General features: G+C 41.2%; 2 protein-coding genes across 4 annotated transcripts in view; one reads left to right on the top strand and one right to left on the bottom strand.

Annotated features, from left to right (window-relative positions):
• slc66a2 (solute carrier family 66 member 2) overlaps positions 1–12,207 on the top strand; it is a 42,190-nt gene extending 29,983 nt beyond the window's left edge. For both annotated transcript variants that reach the window (XM_085791996.1, XM_085791997.1), the window contains one exon: positions 8,949–12,207. In XM_085791996.1, the coding sequence (XP_085648122.1) occupies positions 8,949–9,159 (211 nt within the window). In that variant the 3' untranslated portion in view covers positions 9,160–12,207. The remainder of the gene's footprint in view (positions 1–8,948) is intronic.
• A 2,918-nt stretch (positions 12,208–15,125) lies between these two features.
• Positions 15,126–19,104, bottom strand: part of kcng2 (potassium voltage-gated channel, subfamily G, member 2) — a 35,245-nt gene continuing 31,266 nt past the window's right edge. For both annotated transcript variants that reach the window (XM_085792009.1, XM_085792008.1), the window contains exon 3: positions 15,126–18,281. In XM_085792009.1, the coding sequence (XP_085648135.1) occupies positions 17,454–18,281 (828 nt within the window). In that variant the 3' untranslated portion in view covers positions 15,126–17,453. The remainder of the gene's footprint in view (positions 18,282–19,104) is intronic.

Here is a 19,104-nt window from a genome sequence, read left to right on the forward strand (position 1 = left end):
GCCAAAGCAAGTGAAAAAATATGTGAAGACAGATACTGCATGAGGGACACACTAAGTAGGTGTGTGTGTGTGTGTGTGTGATGAAGGTTTTGTGTTAATAGTTCTTAGGCCACTGCTATTATTAGCTGGTCCTGAGCCTGAGGTACATACCGACACCGACCAGCCTGCCATAAAACAAATAAACTACAACAACACAGACAGAAAACACACACATGCACGTGCACAGACAAACACAAAACAGGGTGACGGGACAATCCAGACGGCCAACTCGCAGCCTTATAAGGCTTGTGGTGTTGAGCTGCATCCCAGTATGCTAGATAAGAGTGCCAGAGCCTTATTTAGCCTACAGGCCGCTGTCACACACACACACACACACCTACACTCATAGAGCCACGTGCTGGCATGGATGTGTATTGACTATACTGATGGTACTGGGCCGTCACGGCGCTGCAGCGTGTAGCAGGACAGTGGAGGAGAGCAGCATCAGCTCCCTGAAGAAAAACCTCCTGAAGCAGCTGGAGAACCTTCAGACCATCTGTCCCACCGCTCCAGCCGCCATCTGCTCTCATCGCTCAGCTTTTCTTTCTCTTGCAGTAGATGAAAACGAATCCATTTGTTTCTGTTCCTTTGGGGGCGGAACCCCCGTGGAGATTTAAAGGGATAGATCAACATTTTGGCAAATTGGCCCATTGCCATAATCCCTATAGTTTTAGGAGTAGGTTCGTTACCTTTAATTGTCGATGCAAGCTATTTTTAGAACGGCGGAGCAGAGCCGTGAGCTGCTCAGAGCTACACTACGGAGGCTATTGGGATTTCTTGGTTTCCCTCATCAAACTCATCATATTCACAATCCAACAACTCCAAAACGCTCTGGTGGAATTGCAGAAATGTAGAGACTGCTTGACGAAAAACGGGAACGCATATCAACAGTTTTGCATGAATTTACCTCAAAACGTTCTGTTATTATCTCATAGCGTGGTGAATGTGCAGGTCACAACTTGTCCACCAGAGCGTTTTGGAGTTGTTGGATTGTGAATATGATGAGTTTGATGAGGGAAACCAAGAAATCCCATTAGCCTCCGTAGCGTAGCTCTGAGCAGCTCGCGGCTCTGCTCCGCCGTTCTAGAAATAGCCTGCACCGACAATTAAAGGTAACAAACCTACTCTTAAAACTATGGCAATGGGCCAATTTACCAAAATGTTGAACTACCCCTTTAAGGAGAAAGCACCAAGTCCTGTTCTGTGAGGGAATGCAGTTGCTTTGTGAATAGTGTTTTTTTTCTCAACAAAGCAAATTAAACCTAATTTTGCAGCAACAGCAGTCGATAAAGTCCACAAAGACCTGCAAAATGAATTTCAAAACAGTGGCACAGAGTTTCAGAAAACAATTCAAGCACAAAAATAGAACCTAAAAGATGAAGTAGGTTCCTTTTTTGAGGAAGAACTCAAAGCAAGTACAGAACAGAAGTGCTTCATCTACAAAATAATGAATGGTCTCTCAGCCCAGAACATTTATATTTGAAGAAAATGGGTTTCAAACCTCAGATGGTACCAGGCCGACAGCACATATTTGATACACAGTTTTCTGCACAGAACTGTGTAAAGTGGAGCTAGAATATCAGGTTTACCATCCAAAATCCAGTTCTCCACTTAGATGTCTTGCTACAGAATAGGTGCACATTCCTCAAGTCTGTCTTAAAACAATACTCACACTCCCATGCACATTAAAGAGTCCTGGAATAGGTTCTCCTGCCCACAGTGGAGGCACAGGGATTCCTCCTCAAAAACTGTCAGGGCTGTGGATCTGACCACCATCACCTACACTGTGTTGTACACTGTAGCTGGTGTTGTTCAAGCTCAATGTTCTTCATAGCTGCACCATTGCATTAATGGATGCACATCATATATGACATATCCCAATTGGATATATTGGGTGCATCTCCCACCAAATGGCTTTTCAAGCTATTTCAATTTTACAGACTTCCTATGTCAGAATAAAATTAGGTTTGGCGTGCTCCCATCCTCTTTTTCTTTCATCTTAATGTTCAGAAATTGACATTTAATGACTGTCAACTTCTCCAGCACTAAAAAGGAAGAAGCAGACTGAGTTGATGATGAGGACAGAGAAGAGAAGACTGTGGGCTGTTCGGCAGCCATTAGCAAACTAAGATTGTTGTTGAAGTTGTTGATTAGCCCCTTGAGTTGTAACAACTCGTTTACGAGGGGGTCCTACACAAAAAACATCAAGACATAACACAACTCAGCACAATACAATGAAAGGAAACAAGACAATACAATACCGACAATAAATCAAAATAAAATAAAAAAAAAAACAGACAAGACAGACATATACAAAGATCACTTTGACAAAATTGCAACCAGAGTTTGAACAAATATTAGATGAAAATAAAAAATATGGTGACAGAGTTAATGAAAGCAGTAGCAAGATGTTTCAAAGTAGGAGGATAGGACTTTATTAAAACAGATTAGTGATTGCGACGATCTAATACCTACAGGTAGATGGTTCCAGTCCTGTGGGCCGTTTGTGGCCAGTTGTGTTTTTTAATCCAGCCCGTCAACTACTGGTACATTGTCCAAAGTATAGCAAAGATGGCTAACTTTGATGCACTGGCAAAGAAGGAAGACCGACAGCACTCCCACTTAAAGTCAACGTAATTCCATTTTAAGTTTCCTTTTACTTGGCTTTTACATGTAATTTATATTAGTTCACACTAACACTCTCCATCCAAAACCAAAAGGTTTGGTGGAAAAACTAAATTGAATTTATATGGGAGGCAGGTCAGGACAGTGCAGAATTACTACATTTATGTATTAACTATAATAATAATACTAATAATCATAATCATCATCATGTAGAATTCCAATAAGCAAGAAAGTCTGGAGGAAAAAGTTTTTCTTCCTGTAAATGTCCACCTGTTGTATGATTGGAAATAATTTTTCAGTGACCCTGTGAGACCTTTTGTTTTAACAGAATCTCACAGTGAGAATTTAAGTTCTGTCATTTAATACACATTGTCTTTAGATGTGAGATGGTATCAGAGTTAATCTTTTTGAAGTCTTTTTAAAGTCCTCTACTTATGGTTAGGTATTAGGACACTTTAGGATTGGCATTAGAATTCATAATCAAAGCTTGACTGGCCCAGCCTGTGGATAAAAAGGAGATTGAACAGTTTAAAAACTTTGTTGGCTTTAAACTTTTGTGAATAGATAACTTTTATTCCTCTTAAATAATTTCCCTCTTCCCTCACTAATCTCAGCCCTGGTAATACCCCCAGTTCCAAAACCTCTAATAGGTGCATGATGGCTCCGGGGTGGAGTCTCTCTCACCCTCCACCAGGTGACCGGAGCTGCATCAGAGCAGTTTGGGAGCGAAGCAGAACCCCGGCTGAATCCTGAGAGACATTTACACTGAACCGCTTACCGGCTGGAGAAGGATGATAAGCTAAGGAAAACGAATAGCTGCAGACTTCACTAAGCGTGTTTAGGAAGTAATAACTCCTTATTAAATGAAATATTAATACACCGGATTTTTAAGGATTTAGCTCAGTAGCTTTTACGCCCGAAAGGCTGAATAGCTTCTGTGTCACTAGGTCAGATTAGTTATAGCTGTAAAACCAGCATAGTATACAGTATATAGTACCTGCTCAGTTCAGCTCTTACCTTTTCTCACATTTATCTTTTGATAAGTGTCCCTGTGCACTAACCTTCAGTGTGTCTTTTTTTACATTCAAAGCAATAATACAAAGCCAGCGCTGCTATAGAATGCATCAGCAGCCCATTGTCCAGCTCCACTTCTCCACCACTGTCTTTTGTGCCCAGAGCACAACAAGCTTCCTCTCTCTCCCCCCTCCTCCTCCTCCTCTATATACGTCTCAGAGAAAGTGACAAATAAGTAGCCAGACATGTTCATGCCCTGTTGCCCTGTTGTCCTTCCTGAGATACCTCTTATTAGGGGAACCAGCAGAGGAATTGATCAAACACGAATCCTGCCTCTCTCATCATTACCTGCAGGTACAGTACACATCGTCATAGAGCCACCGAGGGGCGGCGAGGAGGAGGAGGAGGAGAGGAGGGTCTCTTTCCACAGAGCTAACAAGCTCCTTACTGAGAGAGGAGTGTGAGGATGGCAGGCAGGGGGGAGGCAAACACAAACACATAGAGTATAGAGAGACGGGGAGATGGTGGGAAGAAGAATTGATGAGGAGAGGAGGAGAAGTATTGCGGAGAGTGCGCTTATGCAAAAAGAAAAGAAAAAAAAGTGTGGAAATGGAGGCAGAAGGGACATTCAGAGAGGCTGCAGGGAAAATGCTGGCGAAAAAAAGTAAAAAAAGAAAGAGAAAGCAGCAAGTTGGCCTTACAAATGAAAAGGTGAAGCTGGTGGAGGCATGAATAATGCAGGAGGAGACCGGGCTGAAAGGCTTTGCCCCCAAAGAGGCTAAAACACAGACGGCTGGAGATACAGTACCAGCCCGGTGGAGTGGGAGGGGGCGCTAGATTACCTCTCATCCATTCTTTACATGTGTTAAGAGGCTTATAGAAAGGCAGTGAATCTGCTAACACAAAGACTCACCCTGCCTCCCTCATTGTGGAACCACCACATTGCACCTGCCGCAGGAAGCAAAGCTTAGTTTTCAGACAGATTTATTTGAGTTTGTTCCATCAGAAGGGTCGGCTCACGTGACAAAACTCAGTTATACACGTACAGATAATACTTGACCCTGCCGTGGATTCATGTTTACGACCCTGTTATGAGATTAGAGCTTTGACTGATGATCGCAGCAGGGGAATATTAGATTGAATACGAACAAAATATGTTGTGAACACATATCAATCAAACGCCAAGCACACAGCTGTTGAGAATAAAGGGTCTTAGATTTAAAGTCATAGCTGCCATAAGCACTCAGGGTCTTACTACTTTTATAAACAAGAGATTTCCTTTTTGATTTTTGCATAAATTTGCTATTTTCTAAGATCATTTAATGATGGTCATCGCAGTTTTATCGATTTAAAATGAAATCTGCACCACAATAAAATGTGTTGAAAGGGATCTGAACACCTTCTCAAGACACTGTAGAGTTCTGTTTTATTTTTTATTATTAAATTATCCATTGGTGCCACCCACAGCAGTGTCCAGAAGACTGCTATAACTATTTAGTGTTAATGTTTTCACATAATGGAAAAAGGGCAAAATTTACATAAACCACATTAAATCTAACTTTATTAACATATGAAAACAGAAGCTGAAAATCTGAATAACTATCTAAATCGCTGCATTCAAAACAAATTATTAGCAGTTGTGAACAACAGTGTACAACTGGTGGTTGTCATTGTAACGTAACATTTTTTTCAGCTCTCTCAAGCTTTATTACCTTGACTAATTACAGTAGGTACATTTATCACATTTATTAGCAGTTCAGAGGGCAGACGGTGTCTGGTCTTGTGTTGGATGCAAAAATAAACAAATCTGAACAAATAAGAAGCAAAGTGATCTTCAACACTATGAACACAGATTAGAACAAATAAAAAAATGTCCTGCAAATCTTAATGAAATGGTTCAATGTAATTCAATTTCATATGGATAGTCCTAATATAACATGTTATCTCAACTTTTTCAGTGTGAGGTCAAGACGTGATGATATTAGAGAAACCCAACAGTTCCCATAATGACTAAGCGCTTGGCGACAGTGGAGAGGAACAGCTCCCCTTCAGTAAAGTGCTGACCAATCAAACCGACGTGTCTGAGTGAAATGATTTCAAATATCTCAGCATGTGTTGGTTTTTGTTGTGGTCAGGCTGCTTTAAGAAGCACATCTGAGGAGTCCTGTGTGTGTGTGTGTGTGTGTGTGTGTGTGTGTGTGTGTGTGTGTGTGTGTGTGTGTGTGTGTGTGTGTGTGTGTGTGTGTGTGTGTGTGTGTGTGTGTGTGTGTGTGTGTGTGTGTGTGTGTGTGTGTGTGTGTGTGTGTGTGTGTGTGTGTGTGTGTGTGTGTGTGTGTGTGTGCACACAGGTACATTGTAAACACAGTGCTGGCTCAGTCCTTTCTTTGTCAGCATTGCCTACATGTTTCTCTGCCTGGAGCAAAAATTGTTATTAATAAAAGACTCAAACACAAGTGAGTTTTGCAAAAGTTGATGTGTGGATGCCATGAAAGCTAATCCAGCACTTCCATCAGCAGAAGTTTAGAGGACTTGTAGTGGGTCTGTTGTTGTATTTCCTGTGTGCAGCAGTACACTGTGTCTTTGTCTGTCTTCATGGTATACAAAGTTGTGTGTGTTGACCTCGGGGCTTGGTGCTTTTCCTATGTTTCTTCTTCTCTTGTTAGACTTCCTTTTCCATCTCATTAGTTGAGTTCACAGTGTTTCTCGGTGCCAACGAGAGGACAGAGATTATGCTTAAAGGAACTGTGCCATCACAAATCACATGGGCACTTTTCTCCACTCGCTTCCAAAACAATAACTCTTTTATGTTACTGTACAACTCATAGCCTGGATTGTCTCATGAGCCCATCCTATAAACAGCCAGCTCAGTGCGTGCCAGAAACGCTCATGAGTTGTGTAGTTAGAAATGTGCCACAGGATGTGGAGTTGATGAGAAGCCTGCACCCTGAGAAGATTCATTATTACAAGTTGCCATGGTTGTTATTGTGGCAAATTTGCTATTCCCCTCTTGCATGGGTTGATACTGTGTTTCTCTGACCCCCTTTTTCTGTTATTAACAACCACTGCCAGTGATCACATTGAATGCTGAGCTAAATATTATATAGTATATATAGAAACCAGGAGGAAATGTTTCCAAGATACAGGTCAAACAATGTCTGGAGAGAGATGCTAATACCAAGGGGAAATGTACGGAAAATGTTCTATTGAATAAGTAATTATATCTTGTAGAATATGCAATATAATTCAGTAGAGTTTAATTCATGATTATAAAATGATATTCCTGCAGTCTTATTAAATGCTCGGTTTAACTGGTATCACCAATAAAATGGTATTAGCCATGATCCCTATAGTTTAGTAGTTTAGTATCCCTATAGGTCACAACTTGTCCACCAGACCGTTTTGGCGTCATTGGATTGTGTATTTGATGAGTTTGATGAGGGAAACAAGAAATCCCATTAGCCTAAACAGCTCGTGGCTCTGCTCCACTGTTCTAAAAATAGCTTGCACCAACAATTAAGGATAACAAACCTACTCCTAAAACTATAGGGATTATGGCAATGGGCCAATTTGCCAAAATGTTGAACTGTCCCTTTAAATGTAAAGGCAGTTCAGGTGCTTCTTAGCCAGAGTAACAATAATCTGATGCTGTACAATACATAACATGCTATCTACCACATCAAGGCTTTTGGAGAGTCAGTGTTCACAGCAGTATTTTGTTTTCATTCTTCACATGTCCTTCAATAAAACAAAGGAACAGCACGTCGAGCTAAGAGGTGTGAATTGAGGCTGCTAACATTAGCTCTCCACTATGAGGCTGAGAGACAATCCATGATCTCAACTCTGCCCAGCTAATTAGCGGTCTAGATAGATAGGTAGCATATCGTGGCTCCTTGTTAGGCTAAATAAAAGGCTTGCTGTGGTTTTGATCTCTTAATTAATTTGATGGTTTCAAGAACTTTGACTGGTCTTGCTCCGGTTAACAGGAGGGCCATGGGTGACAGTTGTTCAGCTTGCTTGATTCAGAGAGCCATGTGATATGTAGTGGACTAAACACAGTAGACAGGGGGCAGTGACTGTTAGCAGTACCACTTTAATGAAGGTTTTTTTAATATAGCCTCTATATATATAGTATGTATATATATATATTATATATATAAATATATATAAAAAAATTAAGTCATGTGTAATAAAGTGAAATGACACAGGGAAGAAGTATTGAACACATGAAGAAAACGAGGAGCAAAAAGGTATGGAAAGCCAAGAAAGCAGCTGGAGTCTGTCAGTATTTAGAATGTAATCCTGTCCCCAGTCAGTGCAAAGTAATATCAGCTGGTTTAGTCCTGATTGATGCCTTTTAAAAAGGTTTCTCACCACCAAGGTGTCAGACAAGAAGCATTGCATGATGGGTAAAAGCAAAGAGCTGTCCAAAGACCTATGCAACCTTAATATTGCAAAACCCACTGAAGGCATTGGTTACAGGCGCATTTCTAAACTTCTGAAAGTTCCAGTGAGCACCATTGGGGCCTCATCCAGAAGTAGAAAGAACACGGCATCGCCTTTCCATACCTTTTTGCCCCTCCTTTTCTTCATGTGTTCAATACGTCTTCCCTGTGTCATTTCACTTTATTACACATAACTTAAAGGGACAACGAGGAGTTTCTATTTGGTTATAAAAAAAGTCTCACGTTAATGCGGATGAATCTCCGCTACCCACACTTGTTAATGGGCCCATTTTCGATAAATATATCGTTTTGTCTCTATCGTTATTTTGTTATTTTAATTAATGGTGGAAATGCTGGTCGAGCCGACCAGCGTTTCTTTACTTTCGGTTTCGCGGACACTCATGAGAATAACGGCGCCGTATTGCCGTTTATGGTCGGGACTACGACGGTAACTGAACCTCTTTGAACCTCTGACTTTAATTCTTGATGAATGAAAACATGAGTCTGTCTTGCGCCGGTCAAAGAATTTCACGGTGTGCGGAGGCTCATAAATGTAGTGTGAAAACACTTCGCTTTTCCAAAACTCCTCGTTGTCCCTTTAATTTATGGACATAAATGTTAGAATTTCTTTGTATGTGTGCATTACTCGGGTTGATACATCTGGTGAAAATTTCATGTCAATAGCTCTATTAGAAATATATTTTCTGGGAAAAATGTTGACGTGTTCAATACTTATTTTCCCTGCTACATATATATATATATATGAATAAAAATGATATAATCAGTCTCCTTTAATCATCGTCTGTTTTTTTCACTCTTTCCTTCCAGTATCAAGATGGTGCTGATGTGGACCAGCGGCGACACCTTTAAGACGGGCTACTTCCTGCTGACCCAGGCTCCGGTGCAGTTCTGGACCTGCGGCCTGCTGCAGGTGGTGGTGGACGTGGCCATCCTGTTCCAGGTCTACTACTATAGCCGCTACCCGCAGAAACCCATCTCACACACCGTCTCCCACACCACCAGTGCCAAAGCCCTGTGAGATCCCCCTGCTGACTCCTCTTAAAGGGCCATCACCCTTTTTGTCAAGGAAGCTGTGGACATGTATAAACATACATGAGTACCAGAGCAAACTTGAGACGATGCAGGCGGCTCACTGTCACCTCTAAGTATACATAAAGAAAACATACAGACCCATAAATAAGACACGAACATACACAGACACTGGGTGACGGCGGTGTCTGCAGCGATACCTGAAGGACACTTGTTACACGCAAGCTCGACCTTTTTGTTTTATTTATTACCCGCCTCGACTTCTTCCCAACGCGACGACGGTGTGCTCGTGTCTTGAAATGCAGACTTCACGAAGAAATATATCCTCCAATCGGCCTGTGCATGTGGAGAATAATTATGCACACGTGTGAATATACAGCGTAACGTATAAACTGCAGATGTACGCGCTGAAAACATGGACCAGTTTCCTTTTGTCCGCGCACTTTGATGATTGTTGCATGGACCCCTCTGCCTTAAAACACACACACACACACACACACACACAAACACATTCAGAGATGTTTTGCTGCAGTACCAGCAATATAAATGTATGAATCAATCAAAAAAGAAAAAGTCTTGATATACAACATGACTGAATGTATAAAAGGCATTTGAAATTGAGTTGTTTTCCCCAACACAGTGGAGAAATGCTGGTCAGTCTACCACTTGTTGGACAGATAGTCACCACATGCTGGGACACACAAAGAATCTAGGAGCAATCAGATTTGACCAATAGAAAACAATCCCAATGGTTTGGTGGTGCACTGCATTGGCTTCTCAAAATTGATTTTCCATAAACATCAGTGGTCGTTGTCAGGCCGACACACAGATGCCAGTATCCCTGGAAGTTTGAGTCATAGAAAACATGGTAACATTCATCATCATCATCATCATCATCATCATCATCATCATGACCTGGATGGGTTTTCAAAAAGCAAATGCCAGCATTTTTGTACTGAAGCTGTTGATGGTATTTTGTAGATTATTTTCATCATGTTCACGCGACAAGTTCTAAAAAAAAATTTAAGAAAAACCCACCCAGGAATCTGTTAAGCTCCAGGATCCAATCATCATTAAAGTACATTTCAGACTGAACACAAAGTGAACTTAAGACAAAGCACAGTTGCATACACACAGTAAGTGGAACCCATGAAGGCCGTGGATGAGGATGCTGGCTTTAGAATGAGTCGGAGTCATATAAGCCAATTTTCAGCCCAACCGTGCTTTTAGCTGTGGAGCCGGAGCTCCCGCTGACATCAGAGTGTGAGCCGTCACAATAAAATACAACACACTCTCTGGCTGTGCAGGTGCTTCTAGCTATAGCTGCAGCTAATGTCTGTAATGTCGTTGTCTAAGTGTCTGCTTGGGCGGGGCGAATAAAGAGGAAGCGCAAAAAAACACAGATCAGCGCCGGTGAAGATGAGTCTATCATTCAGTCTGAACACACCTGCACACTAGAAGAAGCAATCTTCACACCACAGGAACTGTCATGACATGTCAATCAAAGTTTATAAGATAACTATGGTTTAAATAGCTGGGGTATGTAACGCTGACGGTGGGAAAAGCGGAGTAGTCTGATCCATTATCCACTTTTGCTGTGGCGGTTCATTAACACAAGACTGAGATACAAACAAAGTGTGTATCTGCTGAATCTAATGTGAGCTGAGTTAATTAATACTGGGTTTAATTCTGAATTAACTGCCAGTGCTTTGTGGCCAGTTTGTCACCACGTCTGTAGTTTCTTTTTTCACCAACTGAGGGGGGAATTCAGAGCTGTCCAACATTTCTAACTGAACAATATGAGGGAGAAATAACAATCAGTAGTGATAACATTATCATTAATGGCTGAGATCCAGGATATCTGGACAAAAGACGTCCTGCAGTCATGGCAATTATTTTTGGAGTTGCCAATAAAAATGATAATATAAGACCCAAGTTGTAAAGAAGAATTAATGTTCAAGAGAGGTTTCCTTTTTACAGGCTGTTACTTCTGATTATGCCATATCTTCACCACCCTCATATTGCCAGTGGGTAACACTGACTAGCCGGTTCATTATTCATATTGCAAATCCAATATCCCCTGATATCCATGCTCATGACTCCACTTGCTCTGCGCGCCTCTTTTGGGCAAGTTGTACTCATCCCATCATTTTGTCAGGAGAAATTAATTTCCTCTTTCAGAAGGAAGAAGAAGCCACAGTCCAAACCTTTTTTTCTTTCTTTTCTTATTGATGTTGCTTTGTAATGTTTCTCCGGGGAGAGAGGAAGAAATGCCAAACCAGGAGGTGTATGACTGTCAGCCCTTCAGTGAACTGTGTACCAGAGCAGACCTGATTCTGTCCTCCTCCTCCAAGCCTCAAGACATAGAAACTTCCCTTCTGTTCCACTGGGAACGCCGCAGAAGTTTGCCATGAATATTTCTTTCTCTTCTCTTAAATATAAAAAAAAAAAGACCAGGTGGACGATTCCTCTGTATCTTAGTAGTGGAAGTGCACTTTTTGTGTTAGCCACCCTATTTATTTTGTTACCTTTTTTTTTTTTTATAATCCCAAATATAAGTGCGAGTTACCGGGTATGCCTGTTGTTTATACAGACTGTGGTGAGGGTGACTGTTTTGTATGGTTAATGTGAGACAATGTTCGCGACAGGATCAAAATGACCTCAGAGTTTCACCTTTTTTCACTTTTTTCATTCATTGTACCTGATTTAATGTTTTTTTTTACCTTGTTTTGTATCATTTGGTTCATTTATTTTATCACGTGAAGTTATTTTCCCATAAAAACTGCCAAGTTTTGCATTATCCTGTCTGTGATACCCACACATAGTTTGTTGATGTACCAAAAATATCATTACAGTGATGTTTTCTTATGCTATTTTTACTATGTTATATGTGTTTATTTGTGTTTTTGTTTTTTTCTATTACATTGCGAGCAGCCCAGCTCGACAAGTTACATCTACCAACACTTGAGACTGTTCAAACACAAAAGTATTGTTGAGAATCTTTGCATTGTCACCCAATAAAGAGGACAGGAACAGACTTGTGCATCTTGTTTTGTGTGATGTGTGTCAGTTGTGCAGACATCCAGCGCTGCTCGCTTCAGCCGTGCAGCTCTGGCAGACGTCAGCTGTCAAAGGAAGCATGAGCCCACCAGCCATGGTCCTTCTTTGGGCTTTGGGTATATGCCATTTGAAGCAATAATAAGCACATAAATTGTAATGTGTCGGGCTTTCGTATCAAGCACTCCCCACCGATACACAGTGGAGACGCAACACAAATAATAGATGTACCAGCCAAAAAGGGTAAAAGGATGGATATGAAAAGGCATTTTCTAAAAGCAGATCCAGATTCATAATGTTCCCTTCTATTTCTTTCAATGTGCCATTAACCTCAGACGTGTCTGTCTCTTTTAAATGAGGCTTGAATAACATTTCTGCATTGGTTTTGCTTATTTATGTAAGTTCTTTTGCTGTCATGATCAGCTAAATAAAATCATGAAATAATGAGGAAAATCTTTACCAAACAAATGCTATGGAAGTCTTACGTACAGTCTAAGACAGATATATTATGTATAAACAGAACCACATGGGCCCTCATCGACAGAAATGTGTCAAAGTATGTCTTTAATTTGGAGTTAGGAATCATGGAGATAAAGTTGTGCTCAATTCCTCAGGAGTTTGAGTGGGTGTGGGAAATGTTCCTGCATGATAAATAGTGTAAAATTTCTGGTACAGACTTGTGAATATCCTGCAGAGGCCGGTCTGAGCATGTATTAGTGCAGTCACCTCAAACCTCCTCAAAATGCATCGCTGCATCAAACCTGATGTGATGACAGAACTGTTACTGATACACCTCTCTGAGGTAACATACTTTGAAGCGTGTTATATATTTAACTTGGTGTATCCAACGCTTGAGAGCAGCTCAGATGGTTGAGCTCGGAGACCTAGTGATACCAGAATTATCACCTGAATTTGCAGTTTAGCTTTATGGGGCTTTTAACTGTCCTTTTTAATGACTCCTAAATGTTTTGTTTCACTCTTTCAAAGGGTACATTTTCAGCCATAAAATAAGATAAAACACAGATAGACACAGTTAGTTAGCTGATGAACACATTGGAGCATTTAGCGAACAACTTAAGAGATTTTCCCAGGAAAGTGGTAAAGACTAAAAACTGCAGTCACCCTGAGGGCTCAAAAACAACCTACAAAATTACATAACCATGCTAGAAATTAAAACAACACATGCACTTCAAATTCACACAACACAGCAGAAGAGTTTCCATGGGTTACACTAAAGTGAGGAACCTGGTTTGGACTTGTTCAACACCAAATTCTGACTATTGAAGTTAAAATCATTGAATAAAGTGCATTCATTGTTGTTTTCTAGTTATTGTTGACTTACTTGACTTGATCTGACTTAGTCAAATAATTAAAGGTGAGAAAGACAGGAAAGTCAGGAACAAATAGTGAAAATGACATGGTACCATGAGGGTCACACATACTGTAGGCCTCAGCTCAGTTAGGATTATGCATTCAATGTAGCACACTTGTGTTTTTGCATGTGTTTCTAGTGGTGGTTTGAGAGATACAGTAATTAGTTCAATTAACTCTCACTACATAAATATACTTTCTTCTGTACCTGTCAGGGAAATAAACTGTACATGATGTGATCAATGTGTATGTAACATGATAGTGACTGTATGAGAAAGATATGAATGTGTAAGAATTGATGTATTATGGGCGGTAGAAGATACAGCAGGTTGTTGACTAACCAGAAGGTGGAGGTTGGATTCCTGGCTCCTCCAGTTGGCATGTCAAAGTGTCCTTGGGCACTGAACCCACACTTACTCCCCAATCTGTGCATTAGGCGTGAATGAATGTGTGTGTGAAAGGGTGAATGTGACATTGTGACAGTGTAAAGAGAATAGAAAAGCGCTATATAAGTAAGCGAGTTCATTTACCATTTACCAAAGGTATGTGCATAATAGAGTGAGAGTATGATGTGAAAGTAAGTAGCACAGTAGGATGTTCAGAAAGTGCAATTCTGTTGCATCAAAGACATTTGTAAACAATGACACAGACAGACACCCATGGTCCCTCCCTGACTGAGTCTTATCAGCCTCGACTGCAACAATAAATCTAAATTGTTAAGGACTATATCTTCTTTTCTAACAGCTGCTGTGAAGTTAAACAGCTCAACCCCGTGTGCTGCTCCTGCTGTTCCCGTATTTTCTGCAACTAATCATCTGCAGAGTCGACAATCTGTTGTTGTCTGCTGTTTACAGCAGATTGCATATTAAAACAAAGCAGCATTGATGCAGTCTTAGAAGTAGCACATGCTAACTTTTTATAGCTGATCTTTAAGTAGATGAACAAACTTTATCTTCAGTTTTTGTTTTATTTTAAGGCAGTAAATATTGTCCTTTCTCTGTTGAGTATCCTGGAGCCTCACACTACTTTAGAAGTAAGCTAAATAATGTATTAAACTGTTGGAAAGCCAGATAATGTGGTTGATGGAGACCAAGAGCTAGAAGAAGAGGGGTGGATAGTGAACTTACACCCAGAGGTTAACAAGAAACATGACTAACAAAACAACTAAATAACAAATTGACTGATAAATAACAACCCACATCAATGCTAACAACTATCCTTGGACAGTTACCTTGGGCGGATCTTACATCACAATAATCACAGACTTGTTATTCATAGTTGTGGCTTTACAAACTGTAAGTCAGGCAGTCTGAAATGAATGGCTGAGCATAACAACTGTGAGGTGAATTCAGTTCAGGGTCGATTTTTTTTTCCCTCAGCAAGCTGAGCCTGAGCTCGACCATGTAGCGTTAACAGGACCTGTAAACAGAATGAATCTAAGTTGAACACTTCAATGTTTACAGAGCACGGAGCCAACATCACTCCTGCAAACTGAATTAATTTAATATTAATAACGTATGTGGGAAGAAAAAGAAAACCATGGTACCAAGCCACAGACCAACCGATTCAAAGTGTTCTTAGTGCAGAGGTACAGCACGCACTGTCTCGCAAATTTGAGAGCGTCCTTGTGTGTAATAAATTGTTAAATCAAAGCCTCTTCACATGGGACTGTGTTCATTATAATTTTTATTACATTTTTTCAAAAGCTGTTCCTCAGGCTATGGATCTGGATGAGGCAAAGCACAAATCCATTCAAATTGGGTTTCTATTCAAATGAAGTCCCATTGCAACATCCACTCCTCATCAAAACAATCGTTTCATATATTGTAGATATAATAGTTTTTAAAGTGTTCAGTGTGATATTTTCATGCTTTTTAATGATTCAGTTAATACAGTGACTGCGATTCAGAGTTGGCAGACCAAACCGATCCTTACTGTCTGTGTGGCATATTATAAATATCTCAACCTAATTTGCACTCTTGAGCACTTACACTGCATTGATTGGTTCCAACTTGACAACAATTTGGGGAAATGGTTTTTTAATGTGTCACTTCAAAGTACAAGGCCCTCAAGCCAAAGAAAATGAAGTTCAGTATTTGCAATTATATGAGGAAATCACGTAAGACTGTGAAACTTATTTGCAACACCTGAAATGTGTTTAGACTTTAGCATTTCGTGTCTCCTGTTCTCACAGCCTGGAGGTGAAATCCATAATATTTACCACAATCATCAGTCAGCCTCTTTGACGAAACCTTTCAGCGAGAGTTTCACTGGCTTGTTTCATGTAGATTAAAGATTTTTTCAGTCATCACTACAGCCAACTGCAATCTCCATTTGTCACACTGAGAACAACACCTGTGCTCGTTCGTTGTCATCAAATATGGTGAGTGATCACAACATCATTTCTAGAAAATTCAGATTTTTTACCCTGCAGTTATAATGGACAAACAAACCAACTCCGTATGTTTTGGAGGGGGGAAAAAACCAAACCCCAAAAAGTCTTACTCAGGGACCACTTAATTGATTTTATTCCAGATATCTCAACTGCATCTAATGGCTTTCATCAGCAAATTGACTTCCAATGGACTTGACAATGACATCCACCTTCATCTAGTTTTTATAGGCTCTGTCTTCAACACCTTTACTTTGCCTTATTTATGTGTTAACAGTTGAGCCAACAGCTGAGTAAGGTCTATGAGTTGTTGACGACTGCGAAATGTCAAAGCTCTGGAAAAATCCAATAAGTGGTCCTTGAGTTAGTTGTCAATGGTCACACTGAACATAAATCAAATCTCTGAGATGGTTATCTCCACATTGTTATTGTTGCATAAGATCATTTACAATGTGCAGTAGGTCCACAATTAATTTGCCTGCTGGGATAATAAAGTATATTTTGTTTCTGATGGTATGGATGGACATTTTCAGTAAAATTATACTTTCTTACCAAGAATTACACCAGCAGATTCTTACCATTCTCAAATGTTACTCTAGCTTTGCTTAGAATGAAGACTGAAGGGAAATCAAGGGATAGCAGCTAGCTTAGCTTAACCCACAATGTACAATGTTTGTTTAAACTGTACAAATATTGACAACTGGTGTTTTTATGTGCTTGAGTGCTGCCCTTATTGTGCAGTTGCCAGACAACCGGTGGAGACTTTATGCTATGCTAAGCTTCATTTTTGAGAGTGGTTCCAAACCTCTCACCTAACTCTTAGCAAAACAAACATTGAACTCTTCTTTTTAAAGTATCAACACATGGCAGACAGATGAGAGCAGTTATCACCTCTCTAACACTCCCCAACTCACTGTATAGCCCTTTGACGGATACATCACTTTTGTGTTATTATATATCGGTGATTAATTAGCTCTGCATTATTGCAAATAAAGATGATGACATCATTGTGTACTGACATATATATAACAGAGTCCCACCTACAATGAGTTATTTGGTTTGTCCAAATGCAATACAGAGTGAATGGAGATGAAAATGAGAGTCTGACACCTGGCCTTTATTCAAGATAATCCTCTCAAATGCAGCTACATGAGCAACACCAGTTTAGTCTGAACGACGACATTAGATCTCCCTTTTGTACAGACTTCCCTCAAGTCTGAATCGCAGTCAGTGAGAGCGCTGTCTTTATCACTTTTTCAATCTCATTTGACTTGAGTTGTTCAATCATTATATCTTATCTTTACCCAAACCAAGACAAACTTTTCACATGATTAAATCCGAGACCTCAAACTCCATTGAAGAAAAATCTCCCAGTTGCCAGTCCTGCTGCTGTCCTCTTTAAAGTCCAGCTCTGGGTATCATGGCCTCCGACTGTAACACTGATAGACAGCCAGTCAGAGCAGCTAAGTTTGCATGGATGCTCTAATCTCAGCAGCCCTCTGAGCAGCCAGCGTCTTCCTCCGCTGCAATGCCGAGGCGGCGGCGTCCGTCATGCCGTGGTAGCTGTCCGTCTCCTGAGAGTCCTCGCTGTTCTGGGACTTGGTGCTGTCCTGCGAGTCCGGCTTCTGCCTCAGCGCCCGGTTCTGCTCCTCCTTCAGCTCCACGTAGGAGCGGGAGAAGGTGTGAAAGATGGAGGTGACGGGGAAGGCCATGAGGAGGATGCCGCTCAGGATGCTGCTGAGGGCCACCACCTGGCCCGGGATGCTCCTGGGCACCATGTCTCCGTAGCCCACCGTAGTCATGGAGATGACCGCCCACCAGTAGCTCCCGGGGATGCTGGTGAATTCCTGCTTGGCGCCCATTTCGCTTTCAGCCAGGAACACCAGCGGGGAGAAAAGCGCCATGGCCACGCACAGGAACAGCAGCAACAGGCCGAACTCTCGCGTGCACCTCCTCACCGTCAGGCCCAGCGTCTGCAGGCCTAAGGAGTGCCGGGCCAGCCTCATCACGTAAAAGATCCGCAGGGCTCGCAGGACCCGGAGGACCAACCCAACCTTCTCCAGGTAGTTGTTCCCTGAGCCCAGCTGCTTCCCCCCCACCGACATAGAGTCCACGATGAGGGTGATGTAGTAGGGGAGGATGGCCACCACGTCGATGACGTTCAGAGGCGTGCGCAGGAACATGCACTTGCTCTGCGTCTGAATGAATCGTAGCAGGAACTCCAGGGAGAACCAGGCCACGCACACCGTCTCCAGCACGAAGATGTTATAGCACCTCTGGGAGCACTCACCCTGTGGAGAATGAAAAGCACATAAAGACACACATTAAGGCTTGTGTTACATAATGCAGCAGCTACGGCGGCGTTCAGAGAGTGGGGTGCGTGAACTCCAGAAGCGATTCACTCAGATCGAGGCGGAGTGAAGACACGGCACAGAGTCACTAATTAAGAACGGGTTTCAAAGCCTGTTTGATTTGTGGGTTCGAACACTGACAGAAGAGGTTGGCGCGTTTGATCACGCAACAAAAAGGTGAGTCTTGTCTTTCACAGAGCAAAACACAACAGAGGAGTTGCTGCAAGATTGATGAAGCATAAAAACAAAGGCTTTGATTAGCTCATCTACTGAGCCTCAGTCACAGATCAAACCTGAGAGATGAAGAGGTGACAGCTGTACAGATGATCTTACATTAACTGTCTTCACCCAGGCAAAGGAGGCTGGCGCCGCGCTTTGTTAAAGCCACCGAAGCTGAATTATTCTCTCCTTTAATCTTTTCATGATGATCTATTTTTTCAAGACTGCTGAAATAGCATTCATAAATATTTGAAAATATAATTATAAGAGATTACTTGGTTATTAAGTCAAAGTCACCCCTGGAGGAGACTATAAAAGAAGCGTGTGAGTATGCTTTTCAGGTTACATCATTTACTTAGTGTTATTAACGACATTAACGAGTGACAAATAATCTTTGCTTTATGTCAGATAATTATGTGTGGACTTATTAAAATATGGGGGGGGGGGGGTTAAGCAATAAAAAAAACTCCTTGACTTTCTTGCCTTATATTATACACTTTTACTGTGTTTTATTTTAATGATCCATAGGAAGATTTATTTGTTC

The sequence above is a fragment of the Trachurus japonicus genome, chromosome 11 (genome assembly GCF_045865225.1).
Source record: "Trachurus japonicus isolate A0001 chromosome 11, Traja_1.0".
Classification (NCBI taxonomy): Eukaryota; Metazoa; Chordata; class Actinopteri; order Carangiformes; family Carangidae; genus Trachurus; species Trachurus japonicus.